The sequence below is a fragment of the Boleophthalmus pectinirostris genome, unplaced genomic scaffold (genome assembly GCF_026225935.1).
Source record: "Boleophthalmus pectinirostris isolate CB_2022bp ecotype Guang Dong unplaced genomic scaffold, ASM2622593v1 HiC_scaffold_8, whole genome shotgun sequence".
In the NCBI taxonomy this organism is placed as follows: Eukaryota; Metazoa; Chordata; class Actinopteri; order Gobiiformes; family Gobiidae; genus Boleophthalmus; species Boleophthalmus pectinirostris.
The window spans coordinates 6,274,994-6,301,185 of NW_026571515.1; the positions used below are offsets into that span (position 1 = coordinate 6,274,994).

Consider the following 26,192-nt stretch of genomic DNA (forward strand, 5'->3'; position numbering starts at 1 on the left):
TACACGTTATCAACAAGACACAAACGTCACTATTCTGCGCTGAAGTAGGCGAAAATTGTTAACGAACTCCGTGTCACTGAAGTGAAGCACATCACCACTCACCACTCTTGGCTACGTCTCCACATCCACACGTTCCTTTCAATGGACTGTCCCACAAAACTTCACGGCCAAAAACCTCATCCTTCTCCTTCTCAATCTCCTCCTTAAAACAAGTAAGTTGTTCATGTTCTGGCTCCGGTACGAGAGGAACTTTAAAATCTCCAGGTGCTCAATGCTCGCGCCCATGTTTGGACAACTTCTGTAAACACAGAGCACGCTCGCTGCAGTTGACGTCGTCGTGTCTCCAGTGCACATGCGGGACACTTTCGGGCCGTTTAAAGTTCACACTTGAGTCACATACAAGTCGCATTTAATTGGAAATGTGAACGACCTCGCAAAAACATCGGATTTCACACAAAAAAAAAATCGGAATTGAGCGTTAAGCCCTGCAGTCTGAATGTAGCCTAACTGGGGTAGACCTTTGATAAAAAAGCAACATAACAAATTGATTTATGTACCGTATTTTCCACACCATAAGGCACACTCATAAGCCTCCAACCCCATCAAAAAAGGACCCCACAATCCAGAGCGCCCTATGCACGAATCCACTCGGGTGTCCCAGCATGACTTCAGTAAACTACAAAACCGCACAACCTGCAGTGCACGCAAACACGCACGGAGCAGACAGCGAAAAACACCCACAGCCACACTCATCACTCCACGCCGACGAGGAACGGAATGGAGGAACGAACCGAAAAAGCGAGTCCTATGTGCCACTTCTAGACACAACTGACCAACTGAGTCACTGCGAACACGCCGACAATCCGTAGGTCCCAGACAGCACCCTCCCTACACGCCACAACTGAACAAAGCCCAGAGTCACCGTGAACGAACAAACAAACAAAACCACTCACCCATCACACTGTTGTGTTTCCTTTAAAGTCCGGTGCGATTTATTTGTGAAAAAGGTTCGAACATAGACCATTATGACAGTGCGTTTTATAATCCAGAGCGACTAATGGTGCAGAAAACATGGCAATCGTGATAATGATTTTTTCCATAATCGAGCAGCCCATCATAAATCACTGTCTTTGTAGAAAACCAAATAAACCCCAGATTACTTAAAGTGTGAATAAACAACTTCAGATGTGACGCCTTACCTCCTCTTTGGGCCTTTTCACTCCAGATTAAAAGGTGCACTATGTAACTTTTTTGTTGTGCGCCCGTTTATGACAATAAACAGCTCTCCGGTGCGGTTTATTTGTGAAAAAAGTTCGAAATAGACCATTCAATGACCTTATAGTGCGGAAAATATGGTAGGTACGTTTGTCACACTGTGGAACATTCAAGATAAAGCGACGACATTTCCTTGGAGAAAAGCGAGTGGCTGACCCTCTATCAGAAAAGTTACATCATGCACCTTTATGGCAAAAAAGAAAGCTAACGTTTATATTTTATTTCTAAGAGTCTCCATGCCAACGTCCAGTGTTTACACAGATGTTAAAGATGATGTAAAGAAATCTCGTGCTGCCAGCTCCAACCATGATCCCTGAAATTCCTCTCTGTGATCTTGACTTTAACCCCGCCCAACGTCCTTAATGTTGTCCTTAGATCCACACATGTGTCTGATTTCACGCCGCCGCCGCCACATGTTCGGCTCCATCTCAGGAAAAAACCTGGCACCGGATTAGAGGCTCTCTACATGTAAGAAAAATAAATTAGAAACGATCAGAGGAAGATATGTGTCCGTGTGCGTCGGACATGTGAGCGGATCATAAAAAGTGAGACGTGATTTAGTGACTTCTAAAAACATCTGGAGGCACATTTTTGTATATTTTTATTTTAAGATGTAATGATTTAAAGGTTTACGTAAGAGTCTGTGATCGAGTGAGGACGATAAGAAACATACTGAGCTGTCAGGTGAAGTTCCTGGACCAACAGGATTTGACAATTAGCAGATAATCCTCACTGCAAACAAAGGCGGGTTAGTTTATTGTGACTCCGCCCTTGCACAACAGAGTATTAATTAATTTCATCATTGGATTAATATAGAGCCTTTGTAAACACCCAAAGCGCAGTAAAGTAAAGATCCGTTTTCATTCACTGTGGGGCTGAGATGATATTGTAGCCACAGCAGTTCTGGGACAGACTGACGGAAGTGAGGCCGCCAATCTGCACCATCTGACCATAGAACTATAATAAAATCTAGAAGATGAATCCAAGATGGTGTCGTATTGTTTTCAGTGGCCTGTGCTCATTGACTCATGAGACCCAAAAAATGCTCTCTTCCGCATTTACTTCCTCAATACGGACGAGCTCCTCCCACCCGTGTGGCGTCTGTAACGTGCACAGCGTAGAGCGTTTGGACCAGGGGTGTTCAGACTTTTTCAGCATGTGAGCTACTTACAAAATAACCAAGTCAAAATGATCTACCTAATACAAAGCCAAGCAAACTGCACTGAAACACTCTGTGCCCCTTTTTTGGACCCTCACCCACAGTTTGAGAACCTCTTCTTTAAGAGAACTTCCTCTGGCACTTTACACAAAACTGTGAAAAAAGTGAAGGAAGATTTTTAAACCTGTTTTTTAAAGTTCCAAACTGGAGTTGCATTCTTTTCTGGTTTTGCAGTGATATTTACCAGCCTCTGCACGTTTACCAAACCAAACGCACATCGTGAACAAACACAGATGCATTTGTGCACTTTTGTTAGGCAAACTTCAGCCAAATGTGGCAGTAGGTCTGTTCTGTAGATCCGCTCTATGCTGTAGACCTGCTTTGTGCCAACACTGTAACACAAATTTAGACTGGTTTTTGCTTCACGTTTGGTCTTGCTCTTCTAATCAGCCGCACTGTGGGAGGAGCTTGTGTTCGCTGTACGCAGGAAGGAGCGAGAGCGTGAAAAGGCGAGGGGCGGCGTGCTGACGTGAGGCAGATGGACAGGTAGGATGTTTAGGAAGTTGAACCTGCCCTGTGATGCACGCTGGTACACGAGGGCACACGCTGTCGCAGACGAGCCGTGCATAGGGAGCGTGTGTGTTTGTGATGCGCCGTAGAGTCTCCGCGGGTTTCAAATGAGCACACAGGCTGCACTGAGACGCCCCACACGCTCCTGCACCCGCTACAAGTTTATTACCAACAGCAGCGGCCGTAATGAAATATGATCGCACTTGTTGAGAGACAAGACCGGGTCCAAATGCGAGTCCGAGACGAGACACGGCGATCTACCCACACGACCTTGGCGATCAACTGGTATCGAGCACCCCTGGTTTGGACCAACAGAAAAAGTTTATGTTGTGAAAATAGAAAACGAATCCATACAAAATCTGACCTTTGTGAGAGTTGTTGATGCCCTGTCAGCCAAACACGGGCAGTTTGAATTCCCCAAAAATGCATTGCGCTCTATGGGAGATTTTTTGGGCCCAAGCTCCCAGAAGCTGCAGTACCTGGAGTGGCCACTAGTCGGTCCCGAGCCGAGCCTTATCCAGTTTTTATTATGGATCCATGACAGTTACAGGAGCGAGTTTGGTGCCAGGCTGTGTCCAGTTATACATACAGTTTAGCTCAGGACACAATGACCCCCCCTGTGGCTCCTGGAATTCCCAGCGGTCTCCCATCCAAGTAATAACCAGGTCCAAGACAAGATCAGGCTTTGACACGTACGACCAATAACAGAGATCAGAGTTGGTCCATGTTAGTGCTCGGTTAGACTGGAATGGGAATATCGTAGTGGCTCTAGTGTGTACGGTGTTATCGTGTCCTTGGGCAAGACACTTTACCCACCCTGTCTCCAGTATAAATACACCAGAATATGAACGTGAATGTGTCTGAGGGAGCAAATTTGGCTGAAATATTTCTACACAATGCTACTGAAACTACTTTATGCCACTGAGGCTTTAACCCTGAAACAGGACAATACCAATAAACCTTTGTCTAAATGAATTATACTGTAAAAAATAAATAGCACAATTAAGCACATGAGTTAGTTTGTATCTATAATGAGTCATAGATGTTATTTATTCAACCATCTACAGCTCAAATCCCATCGTAGTAGAGAAAAATAACAAAAGGTTCATTACTAGTACAAAAAATAAATAAAAAAACATATATACGCTAACTCGATACAGCATTTATCATGACAGACCTATAGTGTAAAAGTAGAGCACTAACCTGCCCTCATTCCCCTTCTCTCCTGTGAACTAAGAGCCCCCAGAGCACGTCCAGCTTGTGTAGTGTGTACACATCCAGAATCACCGGGATCAGCTCAAAACCAACATTTACAGAGGTGCTTTTCCTATAACACCGACCCCTCACCCACTCACCTCTGGCCTCATTCAAACATGCTCCAGTCCCTGAGCTGTACTGTAGGCTTAGAGAGGCACAGAGCCGCCTTTTACCTACACCTGCAAGATGTAACGCGGGCAAATCTAAGATGTAATTGGAATAGTCACAATTCACAAAGACTGGACGAACCTTTGCAAACAACATATTAACACCTCTTATTATGTAACAAATGCTGATCCTGTAGTTTAGACGTCTACATCATACAAATATGATGCCTGTGATGGCCTCAAAGCAAGAAGGTTCTGGGTTCGATCCCCGGGTCGCCTGGGCCTTTCTGTGTGGAGTTTGCATGTTTCTCCTCGTGTCTGGATGGGTTTCCTCCGGGTGCTCCGGTTTCCCCCATCAACCCAAAAACATGCTACAGGTCTCCAGAACAGTTGATAGTCAAGGTCAGTTAAAATACAATCAATTCAATCATTGTGTCCTTAGGCAAGACACTTCACCCACATGGCCTAGTATGAAAGTGGTGTGTGTGTGAGTGATGGTGGTGGTCGGAGGGACCGATGGCGGTGAGTGGCATGGCAGCCGCGCCTCTGTCAGTGTGCCCCAGGGCAGCTGTTTCTACAATAGTAGCTCACCATCACCAAGGTATAGAGTGAATGAATAATGCTGAAAAATTCTGTGTAAAGCGTCTTTGGGGACAGAAAATGTCTGTCAAAGCGCTATATAAATAAAGACTTACTTACTTACAAATACTTAAATTCTTGTATTACTTCGGCAGTTCAGATTTCAGTCTTCTCAAATGTTCATGCTCCAGGACAAGTTCAAAATGTGAACAGAATCCTACTGTCAAAACATAAATCACAAATTGAATCATAACTCTGCACAGCAAGTTACGTTCAATCAGTCTATTCAATTTGATTTTTCCACAATTTTAAATTAAAATCCCACAAGGCACTAGGGCTGGGTACCATTAAGAAGTTGCCGATACGATACATACCTCGATACACAGGCCACAATACCATACATATCTATACAGTGTGCTTTCGATTCGATATGATATATTTCAAATTGATTCGATACGGCTCAATAAAAAATAAAGGCTAAATCGTGGCTGTGATACTAAAAGTCTTTGTTAAACCACTTCTTGTGCAAAGTTCATATGAAACACAAACATTTTAATCCTCAAAACAGCAAAAATATCAAATGTGTTGAATAAATGAGTTTCCTTTCACTCCACAAGCAACAAAACTGTAGCTCTCTAACAAAATAATTGAGTAAAACACACCTAAAAATACTCTTGGTGATATATCGATACAGCAGCCCACGATATCAATACTGTATCATCACATTAAACGATACGATTTTTCGATATTCCGATATTTTTGCACACCCCTACAAGGCACACATTTATACATCTATGTAAATATATGTATATGTATTATTATGTATGCCCACATGTGTTAACGGTGAAAAAAACTCAGGCTCCCAAGGAAACTGGGAAGCGTGTATAGATGGGGTCCATATACAAGGTTCCCAGCTTCCTTGGGATTCCATGTTTTTTTGTTGGAGTGCACCCGCTCTAAGGTTAACTGGGGGCAAACCATCACAGAGCAGCATTAGTTTTCTCTGTTTGTTTTGTTATGTTTGTTTTGTTTTGCTCGTGTGAAACGTCAAAACAAACAGTGACGCAGACAAATGCACTTGAGCCTGTTTAAGCTTCAGTTCTGTTTTGTTAGAGGCAAAACGCTCACAAGGAAAATTTGTGCATTTGTGGACAAGGAAGATGTCTGTGCTTTTCTCTGAACTGGATATAACAAAAGTAAATTTTTTTGTCGTGTCCCGCTGTTGAGATGTGTTGATGCTTAAAGATGTAACGATATCCAAATTTCTCCATTCGATATTTTCACGATATACATCTCACGGTACAATATTTATTGTGATATTTTGTGGAGGCAACAAAACTGTGAATATACTACTTTTTCCTCTTAAAATGCCTTGACAAGACTTAATCCAAAGAACTAAGATTCATCATGGTCTATGTAGTTCCTTTCTGTTATTTTTATCTATTGCAAAATTATTAATTTAAGCACAGAGACTTGTATCGCGATATATTTTGATGGTCCACGATATTATTGTGAGACCTTTGACGATACAATATCACGATATTTCGGTTATTGTACAGCCCTATTCGAATCAGATTCAAATTAGATCAATATGGCCTGAGCAGGTTATCAGCTCGACTCTCACTTCCAAACACAGACACTGACAATTCAAATCTTGTCCACGTGAATTTTATAAGAAAAGGTGTTTGACATAATTACAATATGAATGTGCAAGGACCAAATAATGCTTAATTTAGGCCCATTCAAAGTAACTTTTAGGCTCATTGATTAGAGAAGATTCAAGTAAAATAAATTACATACACTTTTTGATGTCACATTACTAATCAAAATACAAAACCAAAATGATCTGAACTTTAAAATACTAAATCTCTGCGTGAGAAGACCTGTCCTGGAAAAGAACGGAGGTGGAGCTAAAATGTTCCCCAAAAGCAGATGCTCAGAGCGGAGGAGATCAGATCAATATTTACCAAAGAGACCCATTTTCACAGTTTAGTCCTGGCTCCTCTCTCTGCTCTGTCTCTGCTGCCCACTCCACTCTCACTGAAAACCTGCCCAAACAGTCCTACACATTCTCAAATACAGATTTCGGAGGTCTGTAAACACCGGTTTAACGTGCAAAAATGTGCCCAATGCTAAATTATACCAGGACTGTGTCAAAAACTGAAAAAAAAAAAAACATATTACAATGGAAACTTTGATCAATGATGATAATAATGATCAATGATAAGTCAAGCACATTTTAATCAACAAAACTGAGATCGCTCAATATTACTGTGTTTCAGACGACATCATAACTTTGTATAGGCCTGTTACAGATGGGCGGTGGCTAAAATTATTATAGCCGGAATACAGATTTTTGTTGTGATACAGTGAGTTTTTGGGTCTACTCAATAATAGAAATGATCTAGTTCAACATTTGTGCATTTACATTCTGTATTTTTTAGGGGTGGGACACCAACGCATTAATTACGATTAATTAAATACAAAGAAAATAATGCATTAAAATATTAACAGATTTTATCAGTTTGCCAAACCACATGGAACATTTGTCACTGCACCATGTCATAGTATGCAATTTATACTGATGCACACAGTTCCGACTATAACACACGGAACTATAATAAAATCTGGAAGATGAACCCAAGATGGCGTCATATTGTTTTCAGTGGCCTGTGCTCACTGGCGCATGGACCCAAAAAAAATGTTCACTTCGGCATTTACTTCATTTGCTCAATAGGGGCGAGCTCCTCCCACCCGTGTGACATAGGTAATGTGCACGGTGTGGAGAGTTTGGACCAATCAGAGCTGAGTTGAGTAGTGTGGGCTCAGAGCGGGTCGAGGCTCAGTCTTACAAAACTAACTTTTAGGCTCCTTGAGGATTTAATATTTTTTTTAAGTTTATGTTGTGAAAATAGTAAAGAATCCCTGCAAAATCAAACCTTTGTGAAAGTTGTCGACGCCCTGTCAGCATCAACAACTTCATTGTTTGAATTCTCCAAAAATTCCCCAGAATGCATTGTTCTTCTATGGGAGATTCTTTCTGAGCCCAAGCTCCCGGGAGCTGCAGTACCTGGAGTGGCCACTAGTCGGTCTCGAGGACAGAGGGGGAGTACCTTATCCAGTTTTTATTAAAGATTCATGATATTAATCACAGCTTGCCAAACAATGCGGAACGTTTGTCAATGCACCAAGCCATGGTGTTATACTGACACACACATTTCTGACTACAACAGTGGCGTAAGAAAGCGCTCTGGGTTTGCTGAAAGGTAAATATTTATTCAAAAAACTACGCGATAGAAGTACTGACAAAGGAGTCGTTTATTGCAAACTGTGCAGCAAAGAGTTTGCAGATCACAGAAGCAACTCAGCCCTACAAGGCCATTTAAATGCAAAACATGACAGCGAGCAAAGAAACAGTCTTTGACAGTCTTCAGGAAGAAAATGAGTAAGGCAATTATTGTTATGTGATTAATTGAGATGAGTTAATTACAAAGCCTGTAATTAATTAGATTATTATTTTTTTTAATCAAGTCCCACCCAAAGTATTTTTGTATTTTATCTTGTGACTAAGTACAATGCAATTCTAGAATCTGAAAAATTGTGATTCTTTTGTTCCCCGCATCGTCCAGCCCCGTCTTATCCTCGATCTGATGCTGCGTTTGCTTCTGTTGGACATAACCTTCCTTCTGTTCTCGGTGAGTTCAGTCCAGCTCAGACCCGGTCCTGGTTCCCAGTTCCCCCGGAGGTCGGTCTTTAAATAGACTCTGCGCGGTGCAGATTTAGACTCTTATGTAATCTCTGCCCTGACCACTTCTGAGGACTGCTCCGATACTCACGTGCACACTCGCTCGTGCACACTCCCGCCTCGTGCACACTCCCGCCTCGTGCACACTCCCTCACATGCACTTGGATCAGAAAAAACCAAGGCATTTCACACTAGGGGCTTGAGAATTAACACCGGTAAGAGTTATTACTGCAAATCCTATAACTGCAAAAAAACATGGCCAAAATTTAAGATATAAACACTTAAATCTATCAGAAAATGACTTTAAAGTAGTGAAATTATCTGTCCATGCAGCAAGATCATTTTATTTGACAAGTCTCTGGTAAGTAAGTAAATAATAAATCTGAAAACAAGACGAATAACCTGATATAAGTTTTAAAATCTTGACCAAATTTGCAGTGATGTCTTTTTAAACGTATTAAAACGAAACAAAGCTTTACTATTTAAACCAGTTGTATTTGGTTACAGGCGGCTCGGTGACTGAGAATCTTGTTAACCCCGCCTCTTTAGTCACTCTGATATTGCACCACGGCGTAGAAAAATGTGTCTGGGATAATTTCATGCATCTGATTCCACGTGTTTCTCGTCAATCTCTGCCCACATTTTTCTCACTTTTTAGAATCCACTATGATTCTCCGGGATAGTGTCAGACAGATATTATAACTGACCGGGCAAAAATAAGTCTTAAAATTAATGACGTGCCCTTTAAAGGTGTCGTGGCTGATTTAAAAATGTGAAAAACACGACTAGTTCATGTTAAACGGTTTGCAGTTGTCTAAAAATTCCTCACTTGCCTTATGTATTTCAAGCATCCAAGTTATTCACCGCAGTTTAGAAGCGCTTTTCACAACGTTCAGACACCAGAACAGAATTTGGCCGTCATAGAAAAACTAACAAGAACGAGCATGTTAAATCCTGATTATCGGACAATAAAACACTTTAAAATTAGATGCAAACAGTGTGCAGCAGATTTATTTTCAGCTGGTTACACAATATGTGGATTGGGGCAAGACAGGTTTGCTCAAATAAATGAAAAAAAAAAAAAAAGGTATAGGTATAGGGGCTTTAAAAGTTGTTTCGATACGGGACATTCGGTTCGGTGCGGGGCTGTGCACGCGTGAGTTTGCGCAATGTCTGAGTGTTTAGATTCCATCGCCACATGTGCAGCTACATGGAAGACTCAGCTTTTTAATATTCATGAGGGAACTTCTCCGTGATTGGGGCAGTGTTTCCTGCAGCGCTTTATAGTTAGGGCGGCCACCTTTACAACAATTGCCTCCATGCCTTGACTGCGTCCCTCCGAACCACGTGAATCCTCGCAAAACTACAGGTCGTCATGCCCCGATCCTCACACTCGCCTTTTACCAGCAGAGAATCTCTCGTTTGTGTAATGTTAAAACTAATTGTTGGTTTAATAAACACACAAATAAACAACAAGCACATAGTTTTGATTTTGTTCCCATACTGTACCGAAAATGACCCGAAGCGTGATCTCAAAACCGAGGTACGTACAGAACCGTGATTTTTGTGTGCGGTTACCTCCTCAAAAACAGACCTGGAGTTGTGTTTTGTTTCATTCACACATGTTTGAGAAATCTTATTAGTCCGGGGGCCAAATGCGGCCCTCAGACAAATTTTTCTTGGCCCTCAGACTTCCAGGTGAATTGGCCCAAATTACCTTGCATCAATAAAAAATAAACTTTATATTGCAAGATTTTTGAAAATCCACCTTGATAAAGCTAATATTGAATATTTAGTGTGTGGTTTTAAGGATCTTAGTGTGAATAAAGACTGATGGCTCATTCTAACGTGTTAAATATGCACAGATTTCAATTATTCCCTGTACTGAGCTCCAGTCTACGGTCCTTGATCGGCCCTCTGCTTCGTCTGTGTTTAGATATGTGGTCCTTTGTGAAAAAAGTTTGGACACCCCTGCTCTAAATGCTCTGTTCTACCTTGTGATGTCATGTGGAGGTAGTTTTCATGTTAACAGCTACATTTTACCTTTAGTTTGGTAGAATTTGGCCATTCCAGAGCTGAAATCATCCAAATGACTCTAGTCACAGTATATGGAGTTTAAAAACACAGTGGAGCACTTCCCGTATTGCCACATGACATCACAAGGTTGAACAGAGTGTTTTCTTTTTGAGAGACGAACTCAGCTTAAATATGCAGGGTTTGTGCGTGAATTTGTTTGCGTGAATGAAACAAAACACAACTCCAGGTCTGTTGTTGAAGAAATAACATTATATCAGATCAGAAAATAACATAATAACGGCCCTTTAAAAGGAGCAATCCAAAATAAATAGACAAACACGCCCGTTCAAAATGTCAGTAGTTCAGCTTTTCCGAGACATTTAGTTCCGAGAGAGTCTATGTGCTGAATCCATAATTTTGTGGTCTTTGTTTACCGGTCCTAAAGAAGACTTGAGCTGTCCATTTTGTGCCTCTTATGCATTTACATATTCATAAGTGACTCATGAGTCTCCATCATCTGGACTGACAGAGCAGACTGGGCTCCACCACACAAAAACAAGCCTTCAGCACAGAGTGGAGAAGAAAAACAAAAAACAAAGTAATCAAAAGTGGTGACAAGAAATGGGACAAATACTCTTTATGAATGCGTTTACTTACAGGGAGTAGTTGTACATATGTTTTATTATACGCTGTTTTCTGATCTATGTTATAAAGTAGTTTCCTCATCAAAAAAATACCCAGAGTCGTGTTTGCTTTTTTGCTTTTGTTTGATACTTTCCTCCCAGAAACTGCCCATCCCTACTGAACTAAAGGTAAAAAAGGTAGCTGTTACCTTGAAACCACAGCTTCATTTTGAGATTTGGAGATGTAGACAGACGGAGATACTAAAAAATTCACATTCACGAAACAAAAATAAACTTTTCCTGAACCTTTCCAGCATCAGAACAAGTATGAGAGCACAGAGACGAGTACACGCCAGGGCTGAACGATTTTAAGAATAAACTGAATTGCGATTTCGATTTCTATGTTTTTTTGTTTTTTTTTTTTCAAATCAAGTTTCAGTGCACATGAACGTTTGCAAACATCACAGAAACTTACATCATAACAGAGTCCTGCATTGACAATGGACCGTTTGGCCACATTTGTTTACATTTTACAGAAACGAAACTTAAAACCACATGTCTAATTTGCATAAACTATAAGCGCTGAAAAGAAAAAAAAAAGCTTGCTCCTTGTGCCCAGATGCGATCAACTTAAGTCGGACTAAAGGACACGACTCTGGAATATGTGTGCCCCGTCTAAAGCTTATTATATCTCTTCTACTTTCTCAGTTTCTTTAAAGGTTGTATAGAGGATTTTTTAAGGGAAGCGAAATACAGCGACAGTCCTTTTTCAAATGTTGTGCATGTGTGACACCACCTTCCTCAGTAGAAACATCTCCTCCCGCCTCTCTTGTTTACATCCAGCGCGTGTTCAGAATTACTATTGAAGTGACCTGCCTAGAAATATTTTAGCGACCGACACGTCAGTTTTTAGACCCTTCGGACTTTCTTTTGCGGCGAACTGGTCTTGGATTCTCGTCCGCCATCGCAACAAACTTTGTGCGAATTGCAAGAAAGCTACAGTTTGAAAAAGCCTTAAAGAACCGCTGCATAAACCACATAATCCCCGAGCGCCGACGATTCAGTTACACTAAAAATGTAGGGAGTTTGACTGACAACCTAACAGCCAATAGAAAAAGAGGGAGCCTCGTTTTCTATTGGCTGATGTTTATCTGGCCTCACTACGTCCACAACTGATAGATTTTCATTCTTTCTTTTTTTTCGGTCATCATAATTAAAAGGCTGCTGCGTCTCTGTAATGGTATTTTAAACTTTCAATGACAATTTTAAACAAAAAAAAAAAATCCTCCATACAACCTTTAAAATGAGCAGCGACAAAGCGACGGCGGCAGTGTGAGTTGAGTCGACGCGGAGCTAAACTTCGCCCTGAAAAATTGGGCTTTAGGAGCACTGAAAAAAAAAAACAAAAAAAAAAAAAAACACAGCTTTGACGCTACAAAAATCGTGTTGTCTGAGATCATGATTTTCGGTCAAAAATGGCAGATCGTTCAGCCCCAGTACACGTCCAGGGACCACTGAGGGATTACACAGATATAAAACCACATGGGAATAAAATGACCTACTATTACTACTACTACTACTACTACTACCACCACTACCACTACTACTACCACTACTACCACTACTACCACCACTACCACTACTACTACCACTACTACTACCTACCACTACCACTACTACTACCACTACTACTACCACCACTACTACCACTACTACTACCACACTACTTACTACCACCAGTACCACTACTACTACCACCTACTACTACTACCACTACTACTACCACCACTACCACTACTACTACCACTACTACTACCACTACCACCACTACCACTACTACTACCACTACTACTACTACCACTACTACTACTACTACTACTACTACTACCACTACTACTACTACCACCACTACCACTACTACTACTACCACCACTACCACTACTACTACCACTACTACTACCACTCCTACTCCTACCACTACTACTACTACCACTACTCCTACCACTACTACTACTACCACTACTACTACCACTACTACTACCACTCCTACTCCTACCACTACTACTACTACCACTACTACTACCACTACTACTACCACTACTACTACCACTACTACCACTACTACCACTCCTACTCCTACTCCTCCTACTACTACTACCACTACTACTATTACTACTACTCCTACTACTACTACTACTACTACTATCAGTACTACCACTACCACTCCTACTACTCCTACCACTACTACCACTTCTAATACTACTCCTATCACTACCACTACTACTATCACTACTACTGTTATCACGACTACTACTATCAGTACTACCACTACCACTACTACTACTACTCCGACCACTACCACTGCTACTACTACCACTACACTACTTCTAATACTACTACTACTACTACTATCACCACTACCACTACTCCTACCACTACTACTACTACTCCTACTACTACTACTACTATCAGTACTACCACTACCACTCCTACTACTCCTACCACTACCACTACTACCACTACCACTACACTACTTCTAATACTACTCCTATCACTACCACGACTACTATCACTACAACTATTATCATGACTACTACTATCAGTACTACCACTACCACTGCTCCTCCTCCTCCTCCTACTACTACACTACTTCTAATACTACTCCTACTACCACTACTACTACTACCACTACCACTGCTCCTCCTCCTCCTCCTACTACTACACTACTTCTAATACTACTCCTACTACCACTACTACTACTATCACTACCACTACCACCACTACTACTACTACTACTATCACGACTACTACTATCAGTACTACCACTACCACTACTACTACTAAGACTCAACTTTTAAATACAAATCTGTCCCAAAATACATCCACTTCCTAAAGTCAGTAGCAAATTTAGTCTTTTTAAATACTCAGTCAGAAGTCTTGTCTTGTCTTTCAGACGTGTTGCTGCGAGGAGCTGGTCTGAACTTAATGAGGTCGTGACCCCTGATGAGTATCAGTGGTCGCCGCGACAACAGCTCATTTCTATAATTACAGAGTGATAATGAGACGGGACGACGCGCTGGGCAGACCTGGGTTTGGCCTTCAGCTCGTGCACAAAAGCTCCACTGTCGTCCCACATCGTCACAGAAGAACCGCACACAGAATTTTGATTGGAAATTTTGATTTTCAAAGCAAATTTTTAGCCAAATAAAAGGTCAAAATTTTACGAACAAGTGAATAATCTCTCTCTCGCTCTTTCTCTCTACCTCCCTCTCTTCATCTCTCTCCGTCTCCTTCTCTGTTTCCCTCAATCCCTCCCCCTCTCTCTCTCCCTTTTTCTCTCCTTCCCTTCCTCTCTATCTCCCTCCCTCCCTCCCTTTCCTGCCTCTCTCTCTTCCTCTCTCTCCTTTCTCCTCTCCCCCTTCCCTCCCTTTCTCGCTCCCTCCCTCCTTTCTCCTGTCTCTAACTTCCTCTCCCCTTTCCCTCCCTCTCCTTCCATCTCTCTCTCTCCTTCCCTTCCCTCTCTCTCTCCCCCTCACTCTCTCTCCCTTCTCCTTCTCTCTCGCTCTCTCTCCCTCCTCTCTCTCTCTCCCTGCATCTCTCTTCTTCTCCCTCTCTCCCCCTCCCTCCCTCTCTCTCCCCAGTCACTCATTCCTGCTCTTGCCTCCCTCTCTCTCTCCTTCTCCCTCTCTCTCTCCCTCCCTCCTCCTCCCTGTCCGTTCCTCTCTCCCCACTCTCTTCCTCCTCCTCCCTCTCTCTCTCTCCCCCATTCTCACCCTCTGTCCCTCCCTCTCTCTCACCCTCTCTTCTCTTCCCCTTCCTCCCTCCCTCCCTCACTCTCACCCTCCTCTTCCCCGTCTCTTTCTCTCTTCCTCTCTGCCCCATTCTCTCCCTCCCTCCTCCTCCCTGTCTCTTTCTCTCTCTCTCCCTCTCTCTCCTTTCTCCTCTGTCACTTTCTCTCTTCTTCTCTCCCCCACTGTCTCCCTCCCTTCTCCTTCCTTCCCCCCCTGCTCCTCTCTCCCTCCCCTCTCCTCTCCCCCTCCCTCCCTATCTCTTTCTCTCTTCCTCTCTCCCCACTGTCTCCCTCTCTCCCTCCTCCGTCCTCCTCCCACTCTCCTCCTCCCTGTCTCTTTCTCTCTTCCTCACTCACCCACCCCTCTCTCTCTCTCTCTCCTCCTCCTCCTCCCCTCCCCTCCTCCTCCTCTCTCCCTCCCTCTCCCTCCTCCTCCCTCCCTCTTCCTCCTCCTCCTCCCTCCCTCTCTCTCTCTCTCTCCCTCCTCTCCCTCCCTCCCTCTCCTCTTCCTCCTCCCTCTCTCTCTCTCCTCCTCCTCCTCCTCCTCCTCCCTCCCTCTCTCTCTCCTCTCCTCTCCCTCCCCTCTCTCTCTCCTCTCCTCCTCCTCCCTCTCCTCCTCCCTCTCTCCTCCCTCCTCCTCCTCTCCCTTCCCTCTTCCTCCCTCCTCCTCTCTCTCCTCCTCCCTCTCCTCCTCCCTCTCTCCTCCTCCTCTCCTCCTCTCTCCTCTCCCTCCTCCCTCCTCCCTCCCTCTCTCCCTCCCTCCTCCTCCTCCTCCTCCTCTCTCCTCCTCCTCCTCCCCCTCCTCTCCCTCCCTCCCTCCCTCCCTCTCCTCCTCCTCCTCCCTCCTCTCCCTCCTCTTCCTCCTCCTCCCTCCCTCCCTCCCTCCCTCCTCCCTTCCTCTTCCTCCTCCTCCCTCTCTCCCTCCCTCTTCCTCCTCCTCCTCCTCCTCCTCCCTCCTCCTCCTCCCTCCCTTCCTCTCTCAGAGTAAATGCTTTTAACTCGTCCTGGAGGAGCTGTAAACATGAGCTGAATTAAATAACTCAGTGTAATGCCAGTTCACCGAAGCCATTTCATAACACGAGCACTTTAAACGTCTGCACTTTGTAACATCCCCAATTAAATGAGAGAAATAAAAATAAAATACGCAGTCATCCTCAAGAGGAGTGGTTACTTTTCCTGTTTGGTCTGAGTCTTACAGAAATGATTTCACAGTTATTTAAGCCTGTTCCACTGGTTTTCTCTTTCTGATCTATGTTTCCTCAACACAAACAGACCTGGAGCTGTGTTTTGTTTCATTTACGCACGTTTAACTCACAAACCTGAATATTTAGACTGAGTTCTTCCGTCAAACTGAAAACATTTTATTCCACCTTGTGAAGCCACTGTGTTTTTAAACTCCATACACCTTCACTAGAATCATTTGGATAATTTCAGCCCTGGAATTCCAATCCAATCCAACTTAATTTGTATAGCACATTTGATAAACAAAACAGTTTCCAAAGTGCTTCACATAGCAATGCAAAACTTAAAAAAAAAAAATCAGCAGACCATGAGGAAACTAATAGAATAAATAAATAAAATAATAATAATAAAATCAATGAACAAAAATAATAAAATCATTACATAAAAGCAGTACTAAAAAAAATAGATAAAACAATAAAAAAAAATAAAAAAAATAAAATAATAATAAAATCAATGAATAAAAAATAATAAAATCATTACATAAAAGCAGTACTAAAAAAATAGATAAAACAATTAAAAAAAATAATAAAATAAAATAATAATAAAATCAATGAACAAAAATAATAAAATCATTACATAAAAGCAGTACTAAAAAAATAAAATAGATAAAAACCAATTAATAAATAAATAAAATAAAAGACACAGAGGACCACACAACTCATGCGGTATTAAAAGCCAGAGAGTAAAAGTGGGTCTTAAGTCAAGAATTAAAACACTCCACCGTGGGGGCTGTTCGGACGTGAAGGGGCAGAGCGTTCCAGAGTTTGGGGCTGGTTTTGAGTCTTGTTTTGGGGACCACGAGCTGGAGCTGGACCTCGGACCTCAGAGGGCGTGCGAGGGTATAAATCTGGATGAGCTCCGAGATTTATTGTGGGGCCAGTCCATTCAAAGCTTTTAAAACAAATAATTAAAATCTTAAAATCAGTTCTGAAGTTAACAGGAAGCCAGCGGGGTAATGTGCTCTCTCCTTTTTGTTCCCTGTTAAACGACGCGCAGCAGAGTTCTGGACTAACTGCAAGCGCTGAAGTGTGTTTTGGTCGATTCCTGTGTAGAGCGCACTGCTGCAGTCCAGACCAGTAGAGATAAAAGTGTGCACGACCTGTTCAAAATTATTAAAAGATAAAAAAAGGTTTCACTTTGGATAAAAGACGAAGGTGATGTCAATGTCTACTGAACAAAATGTAAAATGTAGCTGTTAACATGAAAACTACCGCTTCATGACATCACAAGGCGGAACAGAGCATTTTGAAGTTTAGAGATGTAGACAAAACATGTGTGAATGAAACAAAACACAACTCCAGGTCTAATGTTATCAGGTTCTTTTTTCAGACCTGGAGTTTTGTTTCATACCTGACAGTTTCGACTGCTCACTAGCGTCTTCCTCAGAGTCACGTGATGTTGCTGTGGCGTGTCCGGTCAGCTGATTTAAACAGGTTTTGGCGCCGTCTTCCTACCGGTGGAGGCAGGACGACAGCGCCATCTGCAGTCCCACTTCCTCAGGACAGTATCCCAGGTGTGTGAGAGCAAAAAGGCCCCCTCATCCCGGTTTACAGTCCTGTGGGCACGTTTCCGTATTTCGATTGCTTCTTTAATGCAGCGGTGATGTTTGTTTTCCTCTGTCCCAGTGATGTTTGCTCCATCCCAGTCCATAATGTGGTTCTCTCTTTTCTCTTTGGTCAGAAATGGCTGATTTGAGTTGTTCCTGTTCTGCTTTGTGTTTTGTTGCTCGTGTGCACGCCTTCGCTTTTTCCTTCTCGCATTCTGTTCTATGTTCCTTTTTTCGTGTACTGAACGCCCTCCCTGTTTCCCCGATGTGTGTTTTATTGCAGGACATGCAGGGTATTTCGTATATTTCATTACATTTATGCTCCGGTTCTATGCAGGTGGCGCTGTCGTCCTGCCTCCACCGGTAGGAAAGCAGCGCCAAAACCTGTTTAAATCAGCTGACCAGACACGTCACAGCAACATCACGTGACTCTGAGGAAGACGCTAGTGAGCAGTCGAAACTGTCGGGTATGAAACAAAAGTCCAGGTGTGAAAAAAGAACCTAATAACATTAAATATCGGAAGACCAAAATGAATCTCATTGGACTACAACTCCAGGTCTGTTTTTGAGGAGGTAACAACATTATAACACGACTTAAAGCTCACAAGAGTCAGTTTTGCACAATATAAGACCTTCAAGTGTGCTACTTTTTGCCCTAGATTAAAAAAATAAAGTATTCTAGGTAAAACTGTCTCTCAGTTTTGGAAATTTTTTGACCCAAAAACCTCAGTGGAACTCTACTCCTCACAGTGCCTATATACACTACCTGTCAAAAGTTTTAAAAGCCCACACTTTTTCAAGTTTTTTACTGTTTACTGTTGACCAAAATGTATTCTAAACTTTAAATTCATGAAAGTTTCGACCTTTGGCAGATATAACAGCTGAACACACTCATGGCTGCTTCTTTTTACAATAGAAATCAAATATTCTTCAGAAAGTTCTTCCCAAGTCTGTTGCAGAAGTTTCCATAAATGTGTGGCACTTGTTGGTCGCTTCTTTTTCACTCTTCTGTCCAGTTCATCCCAAACCAGCTCGATGGGGTTTAAGTCTGGAGTCTGTGCTGGACACTCCACGTTTTCAAGTTTTACCATCTTGTTCTTTTTTCCTGAGGTAGTTTTGTCTTGGACTTGTGGTTTGTTCTTTTATCTTTTTTTTTTAACCTCTGTCTGTTCAGTTCTTACCTTTGTACCATTTCAAGCTCTTCACTGGACTTGCACGACTTGAATTGCAATAAATAACTGGAAAACTTAGGGTGTTCTAAAACTTTTGACCGGTAGTGTGTATATTTATAGCTATTAAAAGGGGCTGTAGCCTACCTGATCTCTACTGTATTAAAAACAGCTGGTTCATTTTAAATAGTTTGCACTCAAATTTATTTCTCACTTATGTTATGCATTCAGAGCTTTCTGACTATTCACCAGGATGAGTTTATAAGCCAGACATGTCAGACTCAGGCCCCGGGGGACAAATTTGACCCACAATATAATTAAATTTGGCCCGTGAAATCATATCAAATAAGTATTAGAGCTGACCCTACGGCTACAGATCGACTTTAAAGCAGAAGTCTCCAACCTGTAGCTCGGGAGTTACCAGTAGCTCTCCAACCCCATACAAGCAGCTCAGCAAAGGACTTCTGAATTATACGTATTGTACTAAATAATTGAATTTGATTAATTACCACTGTAAATGTGTTATTTTAAACTTTGAGCACTAATAAACGGACAATGTTTTATAGGCATCTAACTGTACATCTTAGGCTACGTTCAGACTGCAGGGCTTAACGCTCAATTCTGATTTTTTTGTGAAATCCAATGTTTTTGCGAGGTCGTTCACATTTCCAATTAAATGCGACTTGTATGTGACTCCAGTGTGAACGTTAAACGGCCCGAAAGTGTCCCGCATGTGCACTGGAGACACGACGACGTCAACCGCAGCGAGCGTCTCTGTGTTTATGGAAGTTGTCCAAACATGGACGCGAGCATTGAGCACCTGGAGATTTTAAAGTTCCTCTCGTACCGGAGCCAGAACATGAACAACTTACTTGTTTTAAAGGAGGAGATTGAGAAGGAGAAGGACGAGGTTTTTGGCCGTGGTGTTTTGTGGGACAGCGGCAGCGACGTCCGTTGAAAGGAACGTGTGGATGTGGAGACGTAGCCAAGAGTGGTGAGTGGTGATGTGCTTCACTTCAGCGACACGGAGTTCATTAACAATTTTCACCTACTTCAGCGCAGAATAGTGACGTTTGTGGCTTGTTGATAATGTGTAGGTGGATGAATGCACTTTGGCCGTTCAGACTGAAGTCGCATGTGAAAAGATCAGATATGTATCGGTTTCAGGAGCACATATCCAAGTGTCCTGAGTCGCTTTTGAAAAAATCGGATCTGTGTCGTTCAGACTGTCATTAAAAGACCAGATACAGGTCACACGGGGCCAAAAAATCGGATTTGGGTCACTTCAGGCTGCAGTCTGAACGCAGCCTAAGACTTGCCCTCTTCGAATAAATCAAATATCGAATAACATTTCTTGCAAAGCTAAAATGAGTAGCTCTCTGGCATTTTCATTTTGTAAAGGCAGCTCACTGGACACAAACAGTTAGAGATCCTTGTTATAGAGACATTATTTATTGAAAATGTTATTATTTTATATTCTGCTTGTTCTGGATTCAATATTTAAGCAAAACTATTGTTAAACATTTATTTTAATAAGAAAAGGTTTAACACTACATATCTCGAAAGAAGAAAAAAACATGCAGATGTTGCTGAAATTTTTCAATAAATATTTAGTTTGGCCCACGACTTTAATTTTTGGCCCTCTGTGAATCTGAGTTCGACCAGAGCAGACTTTTGCCATCACAGACGGTAAAGCTAATAATAACTAGCATGCTTATGTGCAATTCCTGATTAGCAGACAGTAATGAAATTCTTTATAATTAGATACACACAGCACACAGCAGACGTATTTTGACCTCAAGACCTGCTTATACAATATATCTGGACTAGGGCAAGACAGATTATTGCTCAAACACATGTACAAGGTCTTTCACTACAATCTTTACATTTTACAGCAGAAAAATAAACATTGTGTAAGTGGTAATGGGGGCACAGAGACTTAAAGCAGAACTACCTACTGTATTATGCACAAAGGACTTTTCAGAGCTTTTCACCGTGTTATAGCTGTTTCCTCTCAACATTTTCCATCTCGAATTTGCACTTGGAGCGATTCGTGCATGTTTGAGTAATCTTTAATCTGTATTTTCAAGACGCCGTTTTGCCGATCTATTCCTGTTTTCAACGCCCACTGCTCTGTACTTATTTCATTCACCAGTTTTATTTCGATATGTGTAGGAGTCAGCAGCGTAGCGAAGTCATTTTTGTGCAATTTTTTTAAAAAGCTCGCAAGCCTGATGTGCAGCAACCCATCAGAGGTGCCAGCTCTTTGTTGTGATGATGTTTATGGGCCCGGTCAAGCAGAAGTAAACAGCAAGGCCAAAAATTCAAGTTAATGCATCTGATATAAAAATGTATTGAACAGATACATATGTACTCTAGTTTATGAAACTGTTGACCTTTTTTCTGTACCATTTTTGGTTCTAAAGTTACATACGTTTTAAACAGACCATGTATGAAACATGGAACAAAAATTATTTCCCAAATTTCAAAGACCTGAAAATCATGTAAATAAATGGATGTATTTCATCATATCTTGTGTTATTCCATCTTTGAACTGTTGATGAAGGTACATGATTTAAAAAAAAAACAAAAGTATTTAAAATGATAAAAAATTTGCTTGGAAGGACTGACATATTTTATAGAAATAGTTTCCTTTCATTTTGAAGTAATATTAAAGTATTCGGAAGAAAAAAGTTGACAAATTATGTAAAATCCTGCACCTTCTACTTGTTTGCACAATTTTCCCTCCGTTACCATGACCTTTCTTAATAAAAAATCTCATGACTCAAAAAGTAAGAGGTTTTTCAGCCTAATCTTGTACCATATGGTAGAAAACTATATGAAGCAAATATTCAAACCAGTTTGTTAAGGATATGTAAGTGAGAACCACTAGTTATCACTGTTTGTATTTATTGCCCAAAAAGTGCTGCATATTTCATTCCCTCCGTTACCGACATGAGTTTTTTAATTTTTTGTCAATAACTTGAAAGAATCTCACAGGTTTAACTTTACCCTGTTGGAGTGTAACTCTTTCCTACATTCTGATACTTTACTTATTTCAATAGTCCCTCTAGTTTCTGAATAAGAGACATTTGAATGAAAAAAATCTGCCCCTGTTTCCCTCCGTTACCACTTGACCGGACCCATATGCCTTTTTGTTGTTTCGTTTTAGATGAATATTGCGATTTAAAATGTCCCTAAACAGTCACAAGCACAATATGTCTCCTTTAACAAAAGCAAAAAAACTAACTCAAAATAAACCAGCATGATAACAATATTGCTTATAACTCATTGTTGCACCATTGTTATATCACTAAACTTAGCCAGAAATAACCCCGGTCTCCTGGCAACCGAACACAGCTCTGATAGAGGCGAGAACGCCGTACGAAACGCTCACCAAACTCCCACAGTAAGAAACACTATAATCTCCACTGCACCTGTGTAATAAGCACCGTCAAAACTCCACCAACTGTCACGTCGGCTGTGTGTTTACCCCAGGCTTCTCAATCGCTCTTCATCTCGCTTCACCTGTTCACCAACAAACCGGGATCCCCCAAGAGCCGCCGTGTTTTTTTGTTTCCTACCACAGACTGTATAAAGTTAAAGAAGTGGACTAACAGAGTGTGAGCCATGGCGTCCAGTCAAACGAAGCTCATCGAGGCCGAGCTGACTTCCATATTAGGAATAGAAATGTATTTACGGACAAAATAGCAGAAATAAAAACACCAGGATCATGTAAAACGGGGTAATGCGAACATTTAAGCCCAAAATCAGAGAGAGGAGTGACAATTTTTCAGTGGAAAGTCAATTGGAGCCAGAGTCGATGGAGCTGGAAGCGCCAATTAAAAAAAAAAAAACAACAAAAAAACATATCGGTCGATCTCTAATCCTAAACGAAAGTATATATAAAAGCTGTGATATTTTATTACTTATCTTTCTATTTTATTTTTACTTGTACATTTACATTTATATAATTATGTCTTTTTTTCTTTTTTTCTACATATTTAGAATTTTTTTTTTTTTACCATTTATATTTTTATGTGATGTATTTGTGTGAGCTACTGCGTCCAAATCATTTCTCTTGTGCATCAATAAAGTTTGTCTAAAGTAGATACTCATTTGAGCAAAGCAAAAAAATAAAAATCACATTAACAGGACAAAATTTGAGCTGTCACTTTCATTTTTATCAGAACAAACATAAGATCTCATGGGAATATTAAGAAAGTACTGTTATTTTAAGTAAGAAAATGACATTCTAGCACTAAAAAGGAGCATGGTTTATTTTAATTTTTATCGTAATCGGTATCGAGTCTATTCCTTAGTACCGAAATTGCGTTTGAAATCATTTTCGTATCGTGACGACGCAACAAACGCAGAAGTTATCTCACGCAGGTATCACAGTTTTTAAAGCCAAGGCGACTTTTTAACACGAGTACCTAAATAAAAATCGCTTTTAACAAATCAGATTTCACTAAATATAATATAAAATGGGTTAAACGACAATTAAAAAAACACAAAAAACACAGTGAATATGTCAAAAAGACTCATTTACGTGCACTTATCTCTAACTTATCTCTAACTTTGAGGACAATAACGATGCAAAAATGATCTTAAGTTCACTGTGTAACCTTTTTCTGGCAGCTGCTTGTCTCCATGGAGATGTTATTGCTCTGCTGTGAATGTTCCACTGTGAAATACCTTGCATTTGTTCGATTAGAGGTGTTTTTATTGCACAAAAATAGCTAGAAAAACATGCATTCTTACTGCAAGTGAGGTCGCCTGTCCACAGATCTGACCTGCAAGCTGGCATTTTGCTCATCTCCATAGACAGATAGACAGATTTAGTTTAAGTTAATTGCGTTTAATGCCAAACTATGGAGCATTCCAGTTAAAAACCATGACATTTCAGTGGACACAAGCAGGTGGCAGAAAAGTTACACAGTGTATCTTTAAAACAGAGGTCACCATGCCATGCTAAAGGCAAAAGTAGAGCTTGTTTTCTTCGTAAGGTTATATTTGGTCACTTATTACTACGGCGACTGTGGTGTAAACATTAAACGGGAAGCAGAAAGGGTCATGTGACTGGTCCACGCTTCACCTTAAACTAACTCTATAAAACAAATACAATAAAATCACTCAGGAACAATTATTAACTATCAGCCTATTCTAAAAAAGTAACATCACCACCTAATGTCCTAAAATAAAACCACGTGCTTTGTGCATTTCTACAGCAAAGGTTTAGGCTGCACAAACAAACATATTTGTCATTACAACAGCAGCATGCGGTGCAGCCGTTGGCTAATTTGCTTGTTGGAAGTATTGAGAAATCTATTCTCACATCCTACTGTTATATAACAAACTAAGACCACATAAGAAGAAGTATCAGGCTGGTATTTGTAGGATTATGAGTTTGTTTGATGTAGTGAAGCTAATAACCTAGAAGTTGTTGTATAACATATAAGAGGCCTACCAAAAGCTACACCTATGATGATAGACAAATATACTTGGATAAATCAAGTATATTTGGTTTTCTAAAATACTCAAAAGAGTGAGTGAGTCAGATGTCCACTTTAGACGAGGCAGGGGGATGCAACAGGTCTGCACATGTCTATGGAAAGTTTGTGCTCGTCTTTAGCCGCATTGTTCCACAGCCTAAAGCTCATGCAGCCTCAACATAAACAGCCTAAACATCTGCACAGACTGTAAGGTTTCATCGACAACACAGTTTACAGCATGTCACTTTTCAGATCCTCTCATCATCACACATGAGTAAACTCTCCATCGCTCCCGTTCCCGCTGACACCGGCCCCGCGCTCTCACCTGGGCGGGCCGCTGGGCTCCCAGTAGCGGCAGAACAGGTGCAGTCCGTCGGCGTTGACGATGTGCGGCAGGTCGCTGTACGGCACTCCCTGCGGGCTCTTTGCCTCCGGCATGGACGGCTCTGGGGACGAAAACAACAGCCATGAGATCCAAGAGAGCGGGGAGAGCGGCGAGGGCACACCGCTCAGGAGGCAGCTGAGCCCGGCCACGGCCACGCAGCACACCGCCGTGAGCGCGCGCATGGTGAGGGGCGCGCGGAGCTACAGACGAACTGCACGAGGCATCGCTCAAACAACAGGTTTGTTTCCGCTTCAAGAAGAAAAAGAAAGAGAGAGAGAAGAGAGAGAGAGAAAGAGACGAATGAGGTGAGAGAGACGACAGAGAGACGCAGAGCCGCGCGCGCCTACAGCACACAAGCACGCGCCACACCGTGGTGGTGACGTCACGGCCATATGCTCCTCTCTCTCTCTCTGTTTCTCTCTCTCTGTTTCTCTCTCTGTTTCTCTCTCTGTTTCTCTCTCTCTGTTTCTCTCTCTGTTTCTCTCTCTGTTTCTCTCTTTCTCTCGCTCTGACTGGTCCGATCAGTTTGATTCCTGAAAATTCTTAATTAACATGATTAATTAAAGGTCCACTATGTAACATTTCTGGTGGAAAGTTTGCCACCTTAAACACAACACAGAGACAGTGTTGGGAGTGTTACTTTTAAAATGTATTCCCCTACAGATTACAGATTACATACCCCAAAATGTAGTTTGTAACGTAATCCATTAAATTACTTAAAATGAGTAACGTAATCTGAATACTTCAGAAATCTTCACATAAGATGTTTTGTCTGCTAAAAGAAAATAAAAAGCCCAGACTTTACTTAACCAAATTAAAAATATTATTGATAGAATGGTTTCATCCTGTTAAATCCTGTTTTAGTCCTGTTTTAGTAAATCCTGTTTGATCTTTTAGACCTGTTTTACCTTTTGACTGTTTAGTTTAGACTGGTTTAGACCTGGTTTAGATCTGGTTTAGACCTGGTTTTAGTCCTGGTTTAGTCCTGGTTTAGACCTGGTTTAGATCTAGGTTAGACCTGGTTTTAGTCCTGGTTTAGACCTGGGTTCAGTCCAGGTTCAATCCTGATTTAGTCCTGGTTTAGCCTTGGTTTTAGTCCAAAATGTAAAAACAGGAAAATATTGCTATGTAATCCATTTATTTCAACAAAGTAACTGTAATCCAATTACCACTCACTGAAACAGTAACTGTAACTGAATACAGTTACTCATAATTTGTACTCTGATTACATAAC

At 41.5% G+C, this 26,192-nt stretch overlaps 1 protein-coding gene across 4 annotated transcripts in view; it reads right to left on the reverse strand.

Annotated features, from left to right (window-relative positions):
- The window catches only part of mgll (monoglyceride lipase), a 115,183-nt gene that overhangs the window by 62,938 nt on the left and 26,053 nt on the right, over nt 1–26,192 (reverse strand). Inside the window, exon 1 of one of the 4 annotated variants that reach the window (XM_020933946.2) lies at nt 24,899–25,299. The exons of 1 other annotated variant lie outside the window; for it this stretch is intronic. In XM_020933946.2, the coding sequence (XP_020789605.1) occupies nt 24,899–25,140 (242 nt within the window). In that variant the 5' untranslated portion in view covers nt 25,141–25,299. Of the gene's footprint in view, nt 1–24,898; nt 25,311–26,192 lie in introns of those variants that run through there. 2 more of the 4 variants (XM_055166410.1, XM_055166411.1) reach the window with 2 other exon arrangements.